A 20,221-nucleotide genomic window follows, 5' to 3' on the forward strand; every position below is an offset into this window, starting at 1 on the left:
AGACAGCCGATCATGCACATGCATGTGGGATGCACAGGTGCTCTGCTGGTCTCCTCTAATGATTCTGGAAATGGGTGGGCCCCCCTTTCTGTTGACTGGTCCAGAACCAGGCTCCATCTGACAGCAGCTCACACTGAGCACATTCATTACAACAGTGAGAGCAAACATCCTGCAGTTGGTGCTGATACTAAAAAAATGGGCCAGCCTAATCTCTCACAGAATTTAAGATCCTGTTTTGTTTTCTGGCACTGGGGAGAAAAACCCTGCCAGCAGTTCGTCCTATCAAACGAGGGCCTTTGTCCACATCAGCTTTTTTTCCCCCCCTGGCAACAGAGTATGAAGTTTAATGTCTGCTTTGAATATCATAGATGGTCGTACATGGTCAGTTTTTACAGAAATTGAGTTTTATGACCCTTAGGATCATGGAAACTGTTTCATATTAACTATCAGATTTATTAGTAATTGATATGTATTTTAAGAGCGTAATTCACTTTTCTCTCTTTTGACCCTGCTGGTTCCTCTGTATTCTGTTTCGCTGCTCTGGGAAACAGGGTGGGAAACTTGTCTGAACTCTGGCAACTCCACTGATCCTGCATTTCCTTGTTTCTCAGACAGCCTCGTTGTTCTCAGACTGACGGAGTTCAGTGGAAGGTCAAATAAATCTGAAAGCAGAAATAGAAATCGGCTCATGTCTTAATTCTCTGAGTGACCTGAGAACTTTCTATCAGAGAAATGTAGTTCTTGCTAGAGATCAAGATGGAATCTTCAGTCTAATCGAGATGCTCCGGTGAGTTGACCTTGTTCTTAGCGTGTGAAATAGCAATTTTGTCATTGAAGCAGTGATGAGAAAAACACTCAACTAATGCGGTTCATCATATCACATCTACCGTCTCAAGCCAATATCAAGACACGGGTTCTGTAAGTGTTATTCTAACAGTGTAATAATTCGTCACTGCAGTGCAACATAACATTTGACAAAATATCCAGACAAACCATCCCGTGTCTTTCCTTCCTCCTCAGCATGTCTTCACCATGGACCCTGTCAATGTGGAAAATGGACGTGGGAAGGTTCCACATGACCCCAGCCTCCCCTTTGCCAGCACCTTCAGTGGTATGTTTTCTGGAAGGTTTCCTTGATTTTAACAACAACAAAAAATCGCAATCACAGTTATTTTGATCACATCACATTTGCTCAACTTTTAACAACAGATGTCCTTGAACTCTACAGATACAAAACCTGAACGCAACCCAGTTATCCCTCTTTCTTTTCTCTCGGTGCGCCGAATCCTTTTTGACAGTCCAGGGGCCTTTATGACAAAGAGAGTTCCGCATACCAGGATATCTTTAGTTACCTGGCTTGGAAAAAAACAAACAAAAAAGAAACAAGTTATGTCACAACATCACACGCTTTTCAACGTGAACCCTGATTTTACAAATTGTCAACATGGAACAGAACAAAACAGAATTCTTAGTAAATATGAGAATCAATTCACACCAACCACCTCAAACAACCTGCAGCCAAATCCTGTTTCTACATTGATCCATAAACTGGGGAATTTGAAAACACACACACACACACACACACACACACACACACACACACACACACACACACACACACACACACACACGCACACCCAGAGGTGTTTCAAGGCCAGCTGCTTGTCTAATGACAGATGACCCTGACTGCTAACCCTTTTTGTGTTTCACTTCAAAAACACACCACAGGAAAGATTGAGTGTTTTATTTCTATTCACAGGAAAATCCGTTCTCCGAGTTGCTCAAGCTGAAATTCAGTCTGCTGCTAATGGTCTCGGTGGAGGGTGTACTGTACAAACATTTTTAAGTTTGGGTTTCACATTGCCCTCCCAGCGTGTTCTTTATTGGACATGTTCGATTTCCTTTTTCTTCCTTCTCTGTCACCCACAATTTCCTTGTTGTTCCTCTGCCAGACTTTTTGTTTTCCCGAATCGATTTTCCCCTGTCGCTGCTGTTTTCTTCACATTTTCTCCTTTAGTGTACATTTTTCTGACCCTTTCACGGATTCTCCCACCTCCCACCTCTCATCCACTCCCCCCCTCCCTCTCCCTGCAGGTGGGGAGCTGTATACTGGACTGACGGCAGATTTCTTGGGACGAGACTCGGTGATCTTCAGGAGTATGGGAGGTCGCTCCACCATGAGGACAGAGACCGACCATAAACTTCTTCATGGTAATGTTGCATTCATTGAAGAAACACAAGTAACAACTAGACAACAGTTTAAAAATGAATCCTCTTGTCTTCTTTTATAGATCCTAAATTCATCGCAGCCCACCTCATCCCAGACAATGACGACAGGGACAACGATAAAGTGTATTTCTTCTTCACTGAGAAGGCGATGGAGGCAGGGGACAGGGAGGGGGCCATACACACACGTGTTGGACGAGTGTGTGCGGTGAGACAGTTTATCCGCAAATTATTTCCCGTATTTAGCTTGTGTGTATGTTGCCACCACAACTTTTGATGCTATCAGCTAATACACGTTGACACCCTTTGAAGGTTCTCAGAGTATCTGTGGTACAACCAACAACAGAGGTGCATTTGGAAAATTGCGCAATAAACCTCGACATAAAAGTCTCAGAAACAGACTCCCATTTCCTCAGGATTATCCAGACGTGAGTTATACACAGAAACGTGCAGAGATTGACATTTTTGTTGGCAGATGTGAGGTGAGTGAAGCCAGATGGTCAGGTGAATTAAATTAGGGATCATAGAGTTGTGATCTGGGAAAGTCTGGGACTCCTCTTGGGCTTTTCTGATTTTCTAGTAGATCTGTTAAGGGTCACACACCGTGAATCAATGCCAGACATTTCAGCGCGATTCATAGGTTCACACTCAATGCCTGAATTCCATTGGAAGACAGTTACAGAAGGAAGACGAAGGGAGAAAGAGTGGAATAGCAAGAGTCATTCATTTGATTTCAGGATGGATAGACAGTAGAATGAATAAAAGCACTGAGCATACATTCCTTCTCCGAAAAGTGCCTTAAAGCAATTTTTTCCAGTGGCCAGGAGCGAATGGTCTTTATCTTACTTAATTTATACGAAACAATTTCCCAATGAATTTATGGTCTTAATGGCTAGCCGTTAGTCTTCTTCAATATAACATGGTGCTATATGCTATTCGCTTCCCAGGACAGAAGGTAGTCTCTAGTTCCAGTCATAACCCCTCCAATGGATAAGAAAAGATGTCTTTGTAGGCAATCAAATGTGGACATTTTCCCAAGAGACTGTGAATGCATCCCAAATATCAAGAAAAATATGAATCCTCCCCCTCCAATGTACACACAGATGTCAAATTATGATCCCTCTTTGCTCTTCATGCTCTCTCACAGTCTCTCACACGTTGATCTGTCCTGACAAAATCATGTGTTTGCTATGTGCAATGCTCAAACACAGTCAGTCATACCAGAAAACATGCAAAAAAAAAAACCACAAACACAGCTGCAGGAATACCTTGGAGACTGTTAAGACCGTGAGGGAAGAAATGTCTCAGACAAAATCTCTCGTCACAATGGAACTTCGTCCTCTCCTCCTTTCTCTGTATCCGTCACTCTTTATCTCTCCGTAAACTCCTCCACCCTCCTCCTTTTCTTATTGAAGCAACAGTTGTCATCATTAGCACCTCATTATCGGCCTGAAAATACCCGTGCATGCTCTCATGCGCTTAAACTCACTTGCCAATTTATTAGGAACACCTTGATCAACCCAATCAAATCAGAGTCCAGCAATAAATCTTCCAATAATAAGAAATGTTATGTTCAGTATTTATTGAAAAAGTATGAAAAAATAGTAGTTACAGTTTTCAAAGCTTTCCCTACAATAAATGTATATCCAAAAAAGTAATATCTGAATTTACCACAAGTAAAAGGGAGATAAGCCCTATTTTTTGGTTAATCCAATATGGATGCAAACATATTCCTCCACCTCTTATTTTATTCTGATGTACTAAGAACAGAGAAGTGTGTTTTCGGGGGGTGAAGAGATGATGCTGTTATGTATTTTACATCATTAGTACTTTTATCCGCCAGAATGATGTGGGAGGTCAGAGAGTGCTGGTGAACAAGTGGAGTACCTTCATCAAGGCCAGACTGGTTTGCTCTGTCCCTGGACCTCACGGCATCGACACATACTTCAACCAGCTGGGTGAGATTTATGCTTGGAAGAACTTTGTAGCAGCACATGCACACTGATATCTCTTCAACTCACAAGTACCATGAAAACCACTGTGTGTGTTGTCAGAAGCTCATGTTTACACATTTTGTGGAGCTGTGACCGGGTCATATCATGCAGTAGAAACTCTTACCTGACATCTCTTTGCACATGAAACAGAGGATGTTTTCTTGCTGAGGACCAAGGATGAGAGGAACCCAGATGTCTATGCAATCTTTAGCACTATCAGGTAAACACACACTCATACGTTTATGTAGCATTTTCCTCTCCACCTTAAAGCAGCCGTTACGACTTTGAGTCTTTGACTTTGACTTTGAGTCTTGTCTATTGAACGATGATGCCTCGATATAACCTGTGTAGGTTCGCACAACCACATCACTGTAATTCAGACTTGTCATACACACCTGTGTTCGTTACACAGAACCATCTGTGGATTCGCTCATTGAGAGTGTTTGGAAAAAAAGGGGGATGCTTTCATAAGGTGGTTGGAGGAGCCATCACTCACAGATTAACTTCCACTAATCGCATCAAGTAACAGCGGCAGAAGAGCGAAAATCTTTTCAGCATTGAAGGGTTTTATTTCAAAGAAGGAATACTCCTAGTCATTGTTCTTTTGAGCAAGCAGTTGCTTCTTACTGTTGTTACGAGTAAACCATGCCCATATTTCCTCAAAGGATCCCAACCGGTCAAAACTGCTGAGGGTTCAGACACAAATGAATTAGTTATGCCTGACATTATGGTTTCTTGCATGATCTTGCAAAACCAGCAGCCTCACAAGGTAATAGATGCTGGTGCTTTCAATCATTTCTTGCAAATCATTATTGAAAAAATTAATCCAAATGATATTTTAATTGAATTCAAATAGTTTTGGTAAAATGTATCTCTGTGCTCTCTCTTCCACAGTAATGTTTTCCAGGGTTTTGCTGTGTGTGTTTATCGTATGGCTGATATCAGAGAAGCATTTAACGGGCCATTTGCTCATAAAGAGGGCCCAGACTACCAGTGGGGGGCCTATGAAGGCAGGGTCCCTTATCCAAGACCAGGCGTGGTAAGTCAAATATACAAATATAAATCGAATCATTTACACACCAAAACTCAATGCTTCCTTGACCATACTTTGTGTCGTGACCACAATCTTTGCCCGTACAAGCCTGATTAAAATGATAGATTTCACCCCTACGCTGATGACAGGCTGTTTTCTATGGATCATGTGATGGATTAACCCGTATGCTGATGACACACTGTTTCACACTGTTTTATATGGAACTTTTATACTTTTATAATCATCCCTTTAAATATTTAACTCCACCTATAAGCAGTGGATTGGGAGACTATGCCCTAAAAACAAGAAACGATTTACAATCAGTCACAATGTTGTATTTAAATTCAATTGTATCAATATAAAACCCTCAAAAACAGTAGAATGACCAGCCCGCTAGTGGTATTTCCCTCTTTGTTAGAACTAAACATTGGTGAAATTGATACATTTTTCCCCAAACAAATGCAGCTGAAGTGATACATGTCATATAATTGTGGTGCAAGAAAAGAGGGGGGTCAAAGGTGATAAAAGCATTAAAAATGAGGTGTCGAAAGTTCCTCTATCAGTTAAGGAGACTACTGTATGGGAAGTGCAGCTGTGGTTAGTGTTTACAGTACAGACCCTTCTCATGGTTTACATTCGGAATCTCAGCGGTGCGCTCATGTTCGCACAACAACATCACTGTAATTCAGACTTGTCATACACACAAACACTCGAGCAGACATCACACAGCCACATCGCAATGTAATTCCACCTCATTACCAGAGTGAGGGAGAGTGTGCGTGTGTGTGTGTGTGTGTGTGTGTGTGTGTGTGTGTGTGTGTGTGTGTGTGTCTCCGTGTGTGTGGAGACAGAAGGAATATAAATAATGTGCGAACAGAGCACACACCTCTGAGGTTTCTACTTTGCTGACTCCCTGATTAACAGGAATGTCTTGGCCCAAAACTGAGTGAGAGAGAAAGAGGAAAGGAGGAAGTAGAGAAAGAGAGGAAACGGGGGCGATGGTGATAATTTAGGTTAGGCTAATGAAGAGGAACAGATGGTGAGAAGAAAAGGGAGGACCAAAGGATGGAGAAATCTCATTGAACCCATAAACCAGTTGGTTATTGTTTCTTTTTCCATGAACTAGACGTCAAAAGTCATCTAATAAAGAATTGCTAGCCTGGAGATTTAGCCAGAGTCAAAATATTGACCTTATTCTTTATTTAAACTGTTGCTATTGGGATTCTCCTGTTTTACTTGCACCAGGGAGCTTTTTGTTTTCTTAGATTTTCATCATAACACATTAAAGCCTGATGCTGTGAAATATCCATCCTGTCTCTTTACTCACCTTTTAGAAACTCACCAGGAAGGGAAAACACAAGGTCTATCAAACCCTCCGTTTTCTGTTCATGTGAAGGGAAAAAAAATGATTTATGCTCCCTAGATATTTATGTTGGACTGTAATATCACTGCCCTTTTATTATAAAATGAACACTAGTGCACATTTAAACCAGAAGAGTGGTGGGAGGGTCTTTAGTGCAGCTTTACTAGAGCTTTAGTAGAGTTTAAGTAATTCTACCTGGACTTTGGTATTCATTTTTATTCAGATCTGAGCTGTTTGATGGATTTTTATGCCTTTGTCAGGCAAGCTTGCTTGTTTTTACCTTCCTGCCCTCCAGCAAAGCTAAGTTATAGATAAGGTATTGTTACTGTAAAGGTTGCTTTTCATTTGTTTTGGTCCGATGCAAAACCAGCAACAGCGTGGTCGTAGGTATTTGCTGATCAGGGAGCTGTTGACTCCACCTGCAGAGTTCACCTCAGCTGCTGACAATCAGCCCTCAGCTGTGGGAACTCAGCCTGGCGGAGGCTTTAAAGAGAGCCTGGTTTTTCCTGCTCAGTTTTGTGAGTGATACCGCAGGGTCAACGCCTTCAGTTGGCTTTCTGTGACGCGTGTGTGAGTGGAAATACGCAAGTGAATGTGTTGAAGGTTTCCTTTTAGTCCGTCAACCACTGCAAATTACGTTGTATTAGTTTGTCCTAATAGATCAATTTCCTGTTGTCAGTACAGAGCAGCTAAAACGAAACCTGCTTCCCCCGACCACACACGGTGTTACCATGGTGAAAAGGTGTCCACTTGATATGCACATGATATGATTCCTTCTCCTTTCTCCATTAATTTCCTCTCAGCTTTTATTTGGAGCGCTGACAGGCTGCAGCAGGATGAATTAAGTAACTGGATTGCTCCAGTTTAGCTTGTACATGCGGTAAAACCCGATGGAGAAGCAGTTTAAATAGACTGATATATCAAGGCTGTGCACTGGGAGCTACCCAAGTATCTGTGTATGACCCTGAGGAGTTCAGAAAATCTTAAATCAAGTTGGTTTTTTTTCAGTCTTTAAACTTTAAGTGACATATCTTTTTATTTATTTTTTTTTCCTAAAGCTATGGTCCCATGAGTTAGAATTACTCTGGTCAATCTTATTATCTGATTTATAACCTGCATCTTTATGCATTTCATGTTTCAGTCTCATTGTCCGTCTTTTTTTAGATTATGCCAGGAGATGAGGCTCTGGTACAGTGTAAATGGAGCCAGTGAAAAATGTCTAGTTTGTGTGGGGATTGTTAGGTCAGCTGACATTTCTGAATATGTCTTCCTCCTTTGGCCCCTGAAGCTTCCCCAGTGTTTGGTTAAATAATATGTAGCATATCTGTGATATGCTTGGTTCTGGAGGACTGTGGTTTAATACTTAACTTTTTTTTTTTTTTTTTTTTAGAAAAACTCAGTTGTGACTGAATTCTCTTGTAAAGCTCCTTCACAAAGACGCAGTGTGATCTTTGAGCGCGCTCAGAGGTCATACGGTCCCTGTGAATTCCTCTGTTCTGACGGGGCTCTGCTCAGCTTCTACAGAACTGTCTAAAAGCGTAGCTTTACAACAGTAAACATTCACCCAATTGCTCTTTTGGCACAATAAACTCTTAATGAGGGATTAAGACCATAATAAGCCACAGTTCTTTCAAAAGCGCACGCAATTGTGGTAGAAAATAGTGAGAAATGGCCTGAATGTTCCGTTGATCACTCCCTCTCCCTGCGTGTATTCAGCGTGGCATGACTTTACCTGGCAAGGGTTTTAACGGTACTTTCTTGCTTTAATCTTCACCCATTTCCATCTTCGTTCTCCACATCACTCTTAATTCGTGCCTCTGCTTCTTTAGTGCCCGAGTAAAATCACCAACCAGCCTGGCAGAGAGTTTGGTAGCACAAAGGACTTCCCTGATTCTGTGCTCCAGTTTGCTCGTAGTCACCCTCTGATGTGGCGGCCAGTGTATCCCGCCTTGCGCCAACCTGTGCTTGTAAAGGCCAATACTCCTTACAAGTTGAAACAAATCGTGGTGGACCGGGTGGAGGCAGAGGATGGCCAGTACGACGTTATGTTCATCGGCACAGGTACATAAGTTGGGTCCCGCCTAGAAGCTGAAGGACTGAAAGTTTTTCTCCTGTAACCTTTTTTTTTTTTTTGTAATGAATTGTGGTTCTGCTTGTGTTGAAGACATCGGAACAGTATTGAAGGTCATTGCCCTGCACAGTGGAAACAGCCTGGAAACAGAAGTGGTCACATTGGAGGAGCTGCAAGTCTTTAAAGTGTGTTTTTTAATCCAATTTGGTCTTAAATAGTCTTCACAAATGGTGAAATACTGAGTAGTTGTTGTTTTCTTTTGTTTTTTTTCCCTCTTTGCAGGTCCCAACTTCTATTACATCAATGGACATATCAGTCAAAAGAGTAAGTTACTATAAGTGTGATTACAAATGTATTTGCTCGTCTAACTTTGATGAACTTTGTTCTGGTCATTTTGAACAGCAAGCCCTGTTTGTGGGTTCTCCGGCTGGTGTGGCCCAAGTCAAGCTGCACCGCTGTGAAACTTACGGGAAAGCTTGTGCTGAGTGCTGCCTGGCCAGAGATCCCTACTGCGCCTGGGACGGATCGTCTTGTTCACGATATACACCCAACAGTAAACGCCGCTACCGCAGACAGGACATCAGGCACGGAAACCCTGCGCTGCAGTGCGTGGACCAGAATCTCGGCGGTATGACACTTTTTTTTTTTCCTTCTGCAGAACAGGAGCAGCTCATGATGCGAAGTTATCAGGGAAAGCATGCAAACTCTACTTGAAACACTAAAATAGCTTATTTCAAATCCGTATCATATGAAAATATGCATAATGAAATTCGATGATTGTTAAATGCTGGGAATGAATTAACTTTTTACCACCAGGCAAATATTGGCGGCAGCAGTTCCGAGCCAGTTAATTACAAGTGGCTACACAGACCATAATCTCTGCTTCACTTGATATTCAGATGGTGGAAGCTGGCTGGAAACATCCAGCCAATGCATTTTCTGCTTCAGGGGAAAAATTACTAAGTATCAAGGATAGAACTCATCCCGAGGTAGTGAAGGTTCTGAACTCATCAGCCCCGTCAAGGAACCAAATTTTAGCGGCGTTCCCAAGCAGGTGTCTTACTTCAGACACTTATTTCTCAGTGTGTTTGCCCTTGCATGCTGCCGGTTTCCTTCACTTCCTTTATGATAGTATTACTTCTGTCTTCTTGTCTCAAGCACACACCAAGTAGAAAATAAGGCTGATCTGGGCATATATTTTATAGGATCAGTAGCTATAAAATCCTACCGTTGCTCTACTTCACCCTACTACCAGTGGTGCGGCTCCTCTAGCAGGAGCCAAAAAAACAGGTAGAGGCAGAATCAAGATTACGTGTCTGCAACTGTGAGCTGAGACTGACAGAGGAGCTCGAACTTTGACAACTTATCAGTCATCAAATGGAAAAGCACGAACAAACACAAAATGAAAAGGACAAATGAGAGGGATGAACGTGATACGAAGGTGAGGCTGAGAAGTGTGGACGGGGGGGGGGGGGGGCGAGGCTGCAGGGAAAAGGATGTGTTGCCGGTGTGTATGCACGCCTCCGTCAGTGTCGGCACGTAGCAGCTGATGAAAGACGTCTCCCTCAAAGCCTCTGGATGAACTCCAGTTTAACAGGGTTCCTTTGTGCTGAGGTGTCAAGCTGTTAAAAGCAAAACTCGCTGAGGCATGAGTGGGTTGTTTTTTTTTTTTTTCCCAAAGATTGAAATTTCGTCCTAAAATTAGACGAGCGCAGTTTGCTCCAGAAGACTCAATCCTGTTAGGAACTCTGTTACACCTAAGAATACTGGTTGGTAAGAGCTAGCGCTGCTGCTGCTGATGTAGGATTGCCGCTCGTAAACACTTCCTTCAGATGTATGAAAGTTTTGACAATTATCTGAGATTTTTGAAGCGGTGTGAGACCTCGTATACAGAGGTGTAAACTGTTACAAACTTTAGGATAACTCCACCTGTAATTTAAAACAAAGTGACCTGCAATCCTTGTTTTATGTAAAAGCGTTTGTGACACAGGATTCACTTCAACTGTGATCACGGGAGCTTCTGCTACTCTGCGCAAAGTGGTGGGTAGTGTTCCCCCCCCCCCCCCCCCCCCCCAAATCATTAGGAACACTAACTTTATCGGACTTTCTTTTTTATTCCCCCTCCCCGAAGTCAATCTTCCAGATGCTCTTTAGTTTGCACCAGTTTCAAGTGAATCCTAAATTTCAAGATTTCAATAGACATAAAAATGAATGTTGGCTCCAAACTGTAAATATATCGGCTTTAAAAAAAACCCATCTACAATCAGCCGACCTCTAAAACATCCTTACTCTAGAGAGTCGAAGCATAGTTCCGTATTTACTTTGCTCCAACAATAATTTTAGACATAAAATGTGTCCAACTGAAATGGCCAAATGATCTACTACCAAATTCATGGATGCAAAACGTGACTGAGGACTGCAGCAATACTCCAGATGATGCTCATGCATTTTATAGCTGGCAAAGAGAAATTCAGTCACTAGACAAGTTTAGTTTCTTATTTTCAGATGTCATATCTAACTAAATTCTTTAAAACCTTTTTTCATTATGTCTTTTTTTTCCCCCTTTTTTGTACCAGAAGACCTCGACGCAACAGAGGACAGGGTGGTGTACGGAACAGAGAACAACAGCACCTTCCTGGAATGTGTCCCTCGCTCTCAGCAGGCTACTGTGAGCTGGCTTGTCCAGCGCGATGAGCGCAAGGAGGAGGTAAGATGCAGCTACGTATTTATGATAGGAGGACGGTTTGGACGGTGCAGACAAACTCCTGCTCTGAATAACTGCCTTTAAACCTGAGAGTTCGGCACGTGCTCGACACATTCGACAGTCATTTAACACATGGCTGAAATTAAGGAGTCGCATTTCAAAGCTACCGCGGGCCGTTCTTCAGAAAGCTTGATGTCGACAGGCTACTGTGACTTAAACCCAGCGCTGCAAAGTCCTAAAGCGCTAGTTAGAAAATGATGTTTGTGCCTCAGCCGCAGTAAATCACTCGTGTGTCTGAGGTTATGTTCCTCAGAACTTTCCTGAACCACTCGGTCAGCCATGCTAGTATTAAGGTATTACCACCGCTCTCCATTTCCCTGTAAATAAACATTTGGCTGCCACTCTGGGTAACAAGGCTGCCATGTTTGTGTTGGCAACAGGAAAGTAGAGGTATGGAATCTGAGAAAGTGAGGAGGAAGGTAGAAGTATATAGAAGCAGACGCTGGATTTCATGGCACATTCTTACTGTTGCAATTTGAGCTGAGAAAACGGCCTCATTCTTTTCTCTTTATGTCAAATTAGTTTTTCACTGCACACACAGTTGGAATAAATGCCGCTGAATCGCAGTCCAGATTGTTTCCAAGTCTTTCACCATCATCATGGACCAAAAGAATGACTTTAGTTTTACCCACATTAGGTCCTTAGGGACTATTTTTGAACGAGAAACTGAAAATTCTGTTTTTCGGCTTCTTGTTCATCCTCCTAAATCTGCATTTACACTTCGAGGTGCATTTTGAACTGTGTAGACGCGCCCATTTGCCGTCTGCAGTCCTTAACATCCATGGGACGAAACAATGTATCTGAAACAAAACTTTAGTTTTGCTGAGCAAACACACAGTTGAGTGACTTGACTTGCTTTTTCTGTGCTTCAGCTACAAATGAAGTCTTAGTTTCAGGGTGTCACTGCATATATTTATGCTGTCTAATGTAATTTTCCGGACCAATCCTCCCTCTGCCTCTCAGGTGAAGCTGGACGATCGTGTCATGTCTACCGAACAGGGCCTCCTCTTTCGTCGTCTCTTCATGCAGGATGAGGGCGTCTACATCTGCCGCTCCAGAGAGCACGGCTTCACACAGACCCTGGCCCGCCTCACCCTCCAAGTCCTCCAGGGGGAGACTTTAGATGAGCTCATGGCACGTGACAGCACCGGCCTGTCTGACTTCAAAGACCGATCGACCGGAAGCTACAGGACCTGGATGCCTTGCAGCACGTACAGCAGGAGTGGCTCAACGGGCCAAATCGGCCAATCACGTACGTGGTTCAAAGATATGATGCAGTTGATTGGCCCTTCAAACCTGCCGCATGTGGAGGAGTACTGCGAGAGGATGTGGTGCAATGACAAACTGAGGAGGAAACACAAGAGCATGCTGGAGAAATACCGCCAAGCACAGGAGAGTGCGAGGAAGGCCCGTAGCAAGAGCTCCGGTGAGCGCAACCGGACGCCGCGGGACCTCAGTGCACAGGAGGAGTAATGGAGAAATCTAAGGGGGGTGAGGGTGGGCAGAGGACAAAAGTATATTCCTGGACAGGATGAATGGGGCTGCAAAAGCCCGGATCAACTCCTAATAATAATTAAAAATGGATTTGTAAGCAGAAGTGTTTGGATCTCGTGAAATCAGTGTGTAGTTCAGGCGCTGGGGGCCATGGGGGGCAGATGGAACAGAGACTGCTAAAGATGGAGGGATGCTGATCACACGGAGGAAGAGAGACACACAGAGGAGGCTTTTCAAAACCTCCCATTACCAAGAATTCTTCACCATCACACCTCACATCCACTACAAATGAGACACGACACCGCTTTAATTTCTTGAGTCATTCTTCGGTAATCAAGCGTGTGCATGCCTGTGGCTTGACTAGCAGCAGACCCTGTTCCCATTAGCTGCAGCAGCAACACAAACTCCTTCAAGACTCTTTGTGGTGGCAGAGTTTTATACAACTCTTGGCTGGACTGCGATGTTTTTCATTTAGAATTCCAATTTCCATGCTTTGACTTTTAAACAGCATATTTACCAACTGCAGCTCTGCACATGCACACAAAGCACTGACAGTGGATTTAATCTCGAATTCTAGTGACACTATTTAAAAAGAAAAAAAAACGAGCAAAACTTTTTAGTCACTTGAAGAGAAATAACTAATATTTACGCACCCAAAGCTGTTCTCTTGACTTTTATCAGTGTAGAGAAACTCAGAGCCAGGAAGAGATGTTCAAATTGGAGGCAGCCATTAATTCCCCTTGAAACAGAACTACAGGTTTACACACTGGGGACAGTCTTGACATCATGTGTTGTAACTAGAAACACGGCATTAACCTTTAACCTTCAGGTATTCCTGATCTATCCTAATCAAGTGAGATGATGCTGACCTTTGACCCCTAAAATACTTTTAATTTAATCCTTGCATCCCAGTGGATGTTTTTTTGCCAGATTTGAAGGGATTTCCTCAAGCCGTTCCTGAGGTATCCCGTTAAGAATGGGACAAATGACGCGCGTATGAGGGGCTGTGACCTTGACCCCTTTAACCTCGGATGATAAATTCTTTTCACTTCATCCTCGAGTTCAAGTGGTTGCTGGATTCTGAAAGAATTCCTAATCCTGAGATAATGGGTTGAGGATAGACGGAGGGGCATCTGAGAACATACAGCCTCTAGTGGCCGATTGTTGCCAGCGCTGCAGCATTTGATAGTTCATCATCCGAGAGCAGGACTTTGGACAGTTTTGTCTTGCTGTTTTCAAAGTCATCAGGCTCAGGTCATGTCTCCACACTCCTAATGAGCAGTTCTGACAAGCGGAGTTGACATTAATCACTGGATTCATCTCCTCAGTATTTAATGGGTTCATGCTTTTTTTTGTTTGTTTTTTTTTGCTTTTGTTATAAAATGTTCAAGATGAGTGCAGTAAATTATTAAGAGGCATGTGCAGCTAACGAAGCACATACAGGCTTCACCAGTTCTCGTTTCACCCACGACACTGAAATCATAAACTCAAACTGGAAGCTACTAAGAGACGACTGTTGACAGTTCAACAGATTAAATCACGTTTATTTTATTGTCACTAGGGAGGGTTGAACTTCTCCAGTCAACACCAGCAAGAACGCATACTCTCCCCACTCCGCTCACTGGCTTCATCTGAATAGGACTGTCACACTTCCTGGAATGTGGATGTCGGAGGGCCTACGTATAGCATAAATTTGATTTAACAATTTTCTCAATATTAGAAAATCTCACCCTTCAATGCTGACTTCTCTTTCTATGTTTTTTGAGCCCCGGTTAAGACTAACATCACAAACTTCTCCAGGGTCTGAGGTTACGTCACCGCCGCTTCCGCTGCTCTAAAACTCATTTCCCACAATTTGAGAGGATTGTCTTGTTGATTTGTAAGGACAGCTTTAAGATGGAGTCCGATGTAACATTTACTTTTTAAACAAAACAGAACTTTTGGAGTGAAGTACAGGACGGAAGGCAAAATTCCTAAATGAGACAGAAATACTGTGCTGGTTTGTAGTTCTACTGATTTAACTCCGGAGTCCAGCAGTTGGTTCCTGTCCCCTGTATTCACACTTGACATTTCTGCAGCATTGAGCATCAACTAAGACACGTGTTTTATTGTGACGTAGAACAGAGAAAACCATCACAGTGAAATGACCATTAAAATGAATAAAAGCATTTTCACCTGCTCATCAGTATACTGCTTTGTGCTCCCTCATTTACAGGTTAACACACAGGCATGTCTGAAACATCGACCTCAAACTACACAAAAATTCCGGTGCATGAGTTTATTCCTTCTCCAGAATTTGCAGCCCTCATGCTCTCTTCTAATGAGTCACTTTTTCACCATTTTCACTATTTTTTTTGGGGGGGGGGGGGACTTGTTACGCATTTTTGCTCATTTCGGTTTGAGGGAAAAGTGAATCTAGATGCGTAACAACCAACCACACAGGCCGGAGGCACTCGGTTATGATGATGGTATAGGAGACGTACGAGCCTGTTGTCATTGGTTACAGCAGCCTGTTGTTGCCAGAGAACTGAGAACCTCCAATATGTTCGCCGGAGTTTATTTATGGAAGAAGGTACATGTATTCTGGGAGCCCGCTTGTTGTTTTGTGACCTTCATGGCGTGTGAATCTCCTCGGAGGATGGGGGGGGGGGGGGGGGTTATTTAAAAAAAAATACTACAAGCATGAAGGCTGTATTTGCAAGTTAAAAAAGGGATCTTTTTATATATAAACAATTACCAGTAAAAAAAAAAATTAAAAGGGACAATATCTCCATGACTTAAGCACGCTTGTTTATTCTTCTTAGTCTGAGGATTACAAATGCGGTTATTAGACGCTAATTAAGGTGTTTTCTCTATAGTGTTTGCGGCATATATTTAAACTGATGTAGCAGCAGAAGATACAGTTGGCAGTGTAAAATAGAGTTAAAAAAAAAACCTTTTTAAAAATCGAATTCAGTGTGTACATCGTCATAATTTTCTGCTTAACTTCACATTAGCGATCGATGAAGATGATCATTTGTGGTGTTCTGAAAGTAAATTCTGCCGTTCGACGAACCGTGGAATAGAATGACCTTTTGTGCATGAATGGCATCACTGACTACGTGTCGGTTTTTGCGGTCTTCACATGGGTTTTAGTGGTGGTACAGTTGCACACACGTGTTGTGATTTTTCTACTTTGAACTTACACTCATGACGTTCTCACTCGCGTTCTGTGTTTGTCTTCTTATCTCTTAGGGGAAAAAAAATGAATTTACCACAACTTAATATGGTATTGTAGTACTTTAGGGTATGTGTAGATGGATCATCTGCTGGTATTCTCAATGGTTTTAATGGTTTTGTTAAAGCAGGGCAACTTTCAGCCAAAGGACACGAGATGATTTCACTTCTCTGTTTGCTCCTCACTGGACTGGACTGAACTGTGTTGTACTGTAAACTGTTTTTTAGGGGTATCTGACAGAACTTATTTAAATGTTTATGTATTATTTAAATGTCTCTCTCCCATGCATGCTACGTACTTGTATGCTATTTAACAGGATTAAACGTTGATTTTTCTAACATAAATTGGATCCTTATGTGAGCGTTTTTGGAAAGTTTTTCACACGGCGCCATTTGACATAAACAAAAAGTGAAACGAGCCACTTATTTAAGCCTTGACGATTTGCTACATTTAATACTGAACCAACAATATGCAAGAATGCTTTAGTGTGTCGTTTCGAGTTCTCTGGGAAAATAAACTTGCTTTCAGTCATTACATTAATTTCCAAAAGTGTTTGTTTCCTTTTTTTATACAAAAAACATAAATTGAAATGTGTCCAAAATGAAAAGACTTTGTTTTTGTAGCCTTTAAATCTTTCAGTTGTATTAATAGAATTCTGTGGTAGACCAGCCCACGCATACGAGCAACGCTGCTATGTTTTTTTTTAATTTTTTTGCAGCATTACAACCACATAAAATGTCCTGCTAATAGACGATATTAGCAACAACAATGTACTTACCCCACCCTGAACATGCTTCCAGATGTGTCCTCCAGATGTTTTCAAAAACCTGATTTCCACGTTATATATACATTTATATATTTTTGTCTTTTTCAGGAATAATGATGGAACAGGAACACTGTTTGTGGATCAAATCCAGCTACAAAATAACAAAAGGTCAATTTATTCTCTCGCCACACCAAAACAAATCACTTATTTTTTAAAGTGCATATTAGCAGGGTGTCATGTGATCTATTCACGCCGTGTGTGTGTGTGTGTGTGTGTGTGTTATATTACCACTGCTGGGTCTGGCCATGCATGTGATTGGAGGGTAATTGGGCTGTAACATCTGTGGAAATAACAGTGCAGCTACTTGTTGTTTCAGTAAACAGACCTCGTCATAAAACCATACCTGCAACCCAAAGCCGCTAAATGACTTCACACACCCCCCCCCCCCCGACAATTACTGCAACCACATAAACGCACTAAAGCCGAGAGAACAGACTGTCATGCCTCTCCCTCGTGCCCACGCACACACACCCACGAAGGGTTAACCTCCAATTAAAATGTTTCTGTCATAAACAGTTCAGAATAAATCAAACACCAAAGTAACTCATTTTTAATGAGAAGCCCTTGGTTTCACAGACAACGTGGCAGAGATCATGCTGTTACTTTTACAGAGAAAAAAAACAATACACCAATATCAACATCTTTGTGTGTGTGTGTGTGTGTGTGTGTGTGTGTGTGTGTGTGTGACTATGTAAAGATTTTTACTATATTTTAAATATCAGTAATGGTGCTTTTTGGCTGATGTATTCTAGCTGCAGATGTACTCATCTCAGGGACATTTGTTAATACAGCACAGTTATTGTTCTCGAAATTTCCATCAATCTGTTTCAAAATCTGTGTGTGTGTGTGTGTGTGTGTGTGTGTGTGTGTGTGTATCCTTTTCTGGGATGCAGAGCCATTAACTCAGTATAAAATATGAAGAATGAATGCAGGACTCTGCGTCAAATCAACACAAGTGAATGAGCAGATATTCAGTCTGGTTTGATATCCATGTAAACAACACCAAGTTCATTATCATTCATAGCCTGGGTGTGCTTTCATTCCTCCAGCACCAGTGTGCGATGACTTGAGATTTGCCTTCATAAACTCTCTTCCTATCGTCCTTGAAAGCCCATCTGGCCCCCTCCCTCTTTGTGATTCTCAGCTTCAGCTCGGCCGGGTGAAGGCGCCTCTTTAGAGGCAGCCCATTGTTTGACACTCCTCTGGGTGTTGTGGGGTTGAACACCTATTTTGTAGCCATCTGGAGAAAGGAGCTCTTTTTTTCTTCTTCCTGTGTCGCCTTCTTGATCAACAATTCATGGAAGATGAATAGTTGACACGTCTCTACCAGCACTCGTGCTGGTTTTCAGGTCCTTCCCTTTAAATGACAGTATGCCCAGTCCAACAACGGGGGCTTTATGCAGCCCAGGAGAGTTTTTGTAGCGTGTTGTGAAAGTATTTCTAGAACATGTATTCTGTCTTTATTGTCTCTGCCACAGCAATATTGAGGCAAGATCCAGTCTCCAGGTCCTCCATTCTTCTGCTCCAGGTTCAGCAGATCTCATATGACCCGGGTGACCTGCTGCAGGATGACGGTTATGGCTACCTCCAACCCTTTACCACTGGCCGCACATGCAGGTGTTTAAACCCGGGTCCCATCGCGAGTAGACGAGGAGCTGCCTCTCTTTTGTTTTTTACTGGTGTGTTACAGTCATCATCATGAACGTGGTCAACATAGCTCACCGGAAACTTACCAGTTTTCTGTCTGGGGCTTTGATTCTCCTCTGTTATAAAAGCAGCATGGAGGACAGTGGCGGTGTTTCTCCAGTTTATGACGTGCTGGCTTTTCATCCGATCAAAAAGACTGAGATGACAGTCACAGTAGTGAAACACAGGCGGTTTTCATTGCCTCCACATTGCAACACTGCCTCTTGGTTACACTGATCCTTCCATCAAAAGCACTTCCAGGCTACTCAGAAATGTATTTCTACCATAGTAGATCAAGTTCGGTGAAGCGTTCACCCGTTATGTTCCTCAACGGAACCATCACGCGCTTCTGTGTCGTACTGGCGTGTTTGACCGTGATAAAATGAGACGCTCCTGACATGAGCTTGTTTTCTCTCACAGCTCGAGCACAATTCACATTTTTCAAAATCGGCCTTACAGTCAACACGTCCTCCACAAATTACTGACGAATAACTGCCCTCTCGAGTGACGCACAGGAATGTTTCTGGGGAGGTGAAACTTCTGTCAGCAAGATAAAGACGACACTTCTCAATGCCTTTCAAGGACGTTACAAATCACCACTGAAAAAATAATTAGATTACCTGACCATGTTGGGTTTAGAGTGTGATCATCGGGGACTTTTAAGCCCCATGAGAGGATATCACACTGGCCGGTCACCCAACAGGCCACGCCAAGCTGTGACTGCAATGACACCTGTCGAGCCCAGTTACCTGAGGGGTGCAGCCTCGGGGTGACCAAGCACAAGGAACAGGGAGTATAGGAGGGAGTAGCTATATATAGGTTTTCCTCTATAAGTGAGTTTAAGGAGGATCTGACTTTCAACAGTAGAAACATTCTATAAAGATGATTTTAGGGAGCTAAAGTAATGTTAGCCTACTTTTTAAGGTGAGCTAACTGTCCCCATCACACTAGAATTTCAGGTTATCTTTCCCAGTGTTTGAGTTTTCTTGGTAGTGTTCGAGGTTTCTTTTCTCTTTTTTTTTACTGGTTTTGATATCTAGTTTTTGGGGGGAGATAATTTCAGTGTTAATTTGGTTGGAGTAGATGCTGGTGTGTCGGTGTTCCCCTTGGGACTCCCACTTTATGGGGGGGGTGGGGGCAGCCCTGCCCTGCCCTGCCCTGCCCTGCCCTGCCCTGCCCTGCCCTGCCCTGGCTGCTATGGGTTTCCCTCTGCTGGATGGATGGATGTGTGTGTTTTTCCGAGGTGATCAACTGATCCAATCAACCTGATAGGGAGCACCAAATGGATAATGGAAATAAATTTGAGGATCCTGCAGACCAAGCTGCTGAGGGAGCAGATCCCCTGATGATCCCCAGACCTGGTGAAGAGGGTGCTCCAGCTTGATCCCTCCATGAGGATCACCACCCCCCCCCCCCCCCATCAGGTGCTGGAGCACCCATTCATAGCCATGAGTCCAGCAGCATCTGGTATGTCAATACCAGGATTTCAGTTTTAATCATTATAAGGGAGTGTTCTCTGCTTCATCTCTTCATGTTGTTTATATTGT

At 42.8% G+C, this 20,221-nt stretch overlaps 1 protein-coding gene across 3 annotated transcripts in view; it reads left to right on the forward strand.

The window, feature by feature from the left end:
- The window catches only part of sema3g (semaphorin 3G), a 61,086-nt gene extending 45,490 nt beyond the window's left edge, over positions 1-15,596 (forward strand). For 2 of the 3 annotated variants that reach the window (XM_086214227.1, XM_086214229.1), the window contains 12 exons: positions 1,021-1,111; positions 2,095-2,211; positions 2,292-2,434; positions 4,070-4,184; positions 4,371-4,440; positions 5,115-5,259; positions 8,446-8,677; positions 8,781-8,872; positions 8,970-9,011; positions 9,090-9,315; positions 11,264-11,394; positions 12,415-15,596. In XM_086214227.1, coding sequence (XP_086070353.1) covers positions 1,021-1,111; positions 2,095-2,211; positions 2,292-2,434; positions 4,070-4,184; positions 4,371-4,440; positions 5,115-5,259; positions 8,446-8,677; positions 8,781-8,872; positions 8,970-9,011; positions 9,090-9,315; positions 11,264-11,394; positions 12,415-12,924 — 1,914 coding nt within the window. In that variant the 3' untranslated portion in view covers positions 12,925-15,596. The remainder of the gene's footprint in view (positions 1-1,020; positions 1,112-2,094; positions 2,212-2,291; positions 2,435-4,069; positions 4,185-4,370; positions 4,441-5,114; positions 5,260-8,445; positions 8,678-8,780; positions 8,873-8,969; positions 9,012-9,089; positions 9,316-11,263; positions 11,395-12,414) is intronic. The other variant, XM_086214228.1, reaches the window with a different exon arrangement.
- Positions 15,597-20,221: the final 4,625 nt, after the last annotated feature.

The sequence above is a fragment of the Aulostomus chinensis genome, chromosome 9, assembly GCF_037954235.1.
Source record: "Aulostomus chinensis isolate RoL2024-O1b breed Wild chromosome 9, RoL_Achi_v1.0, whole genome shotgun sequence".
Lineage (NCBI taxonomy): Eukaryota > Metazoa > Chordata > Actinopteri > Syngnathiformes > Aulostomidae > Aulostomus > Aulostomus chinensis.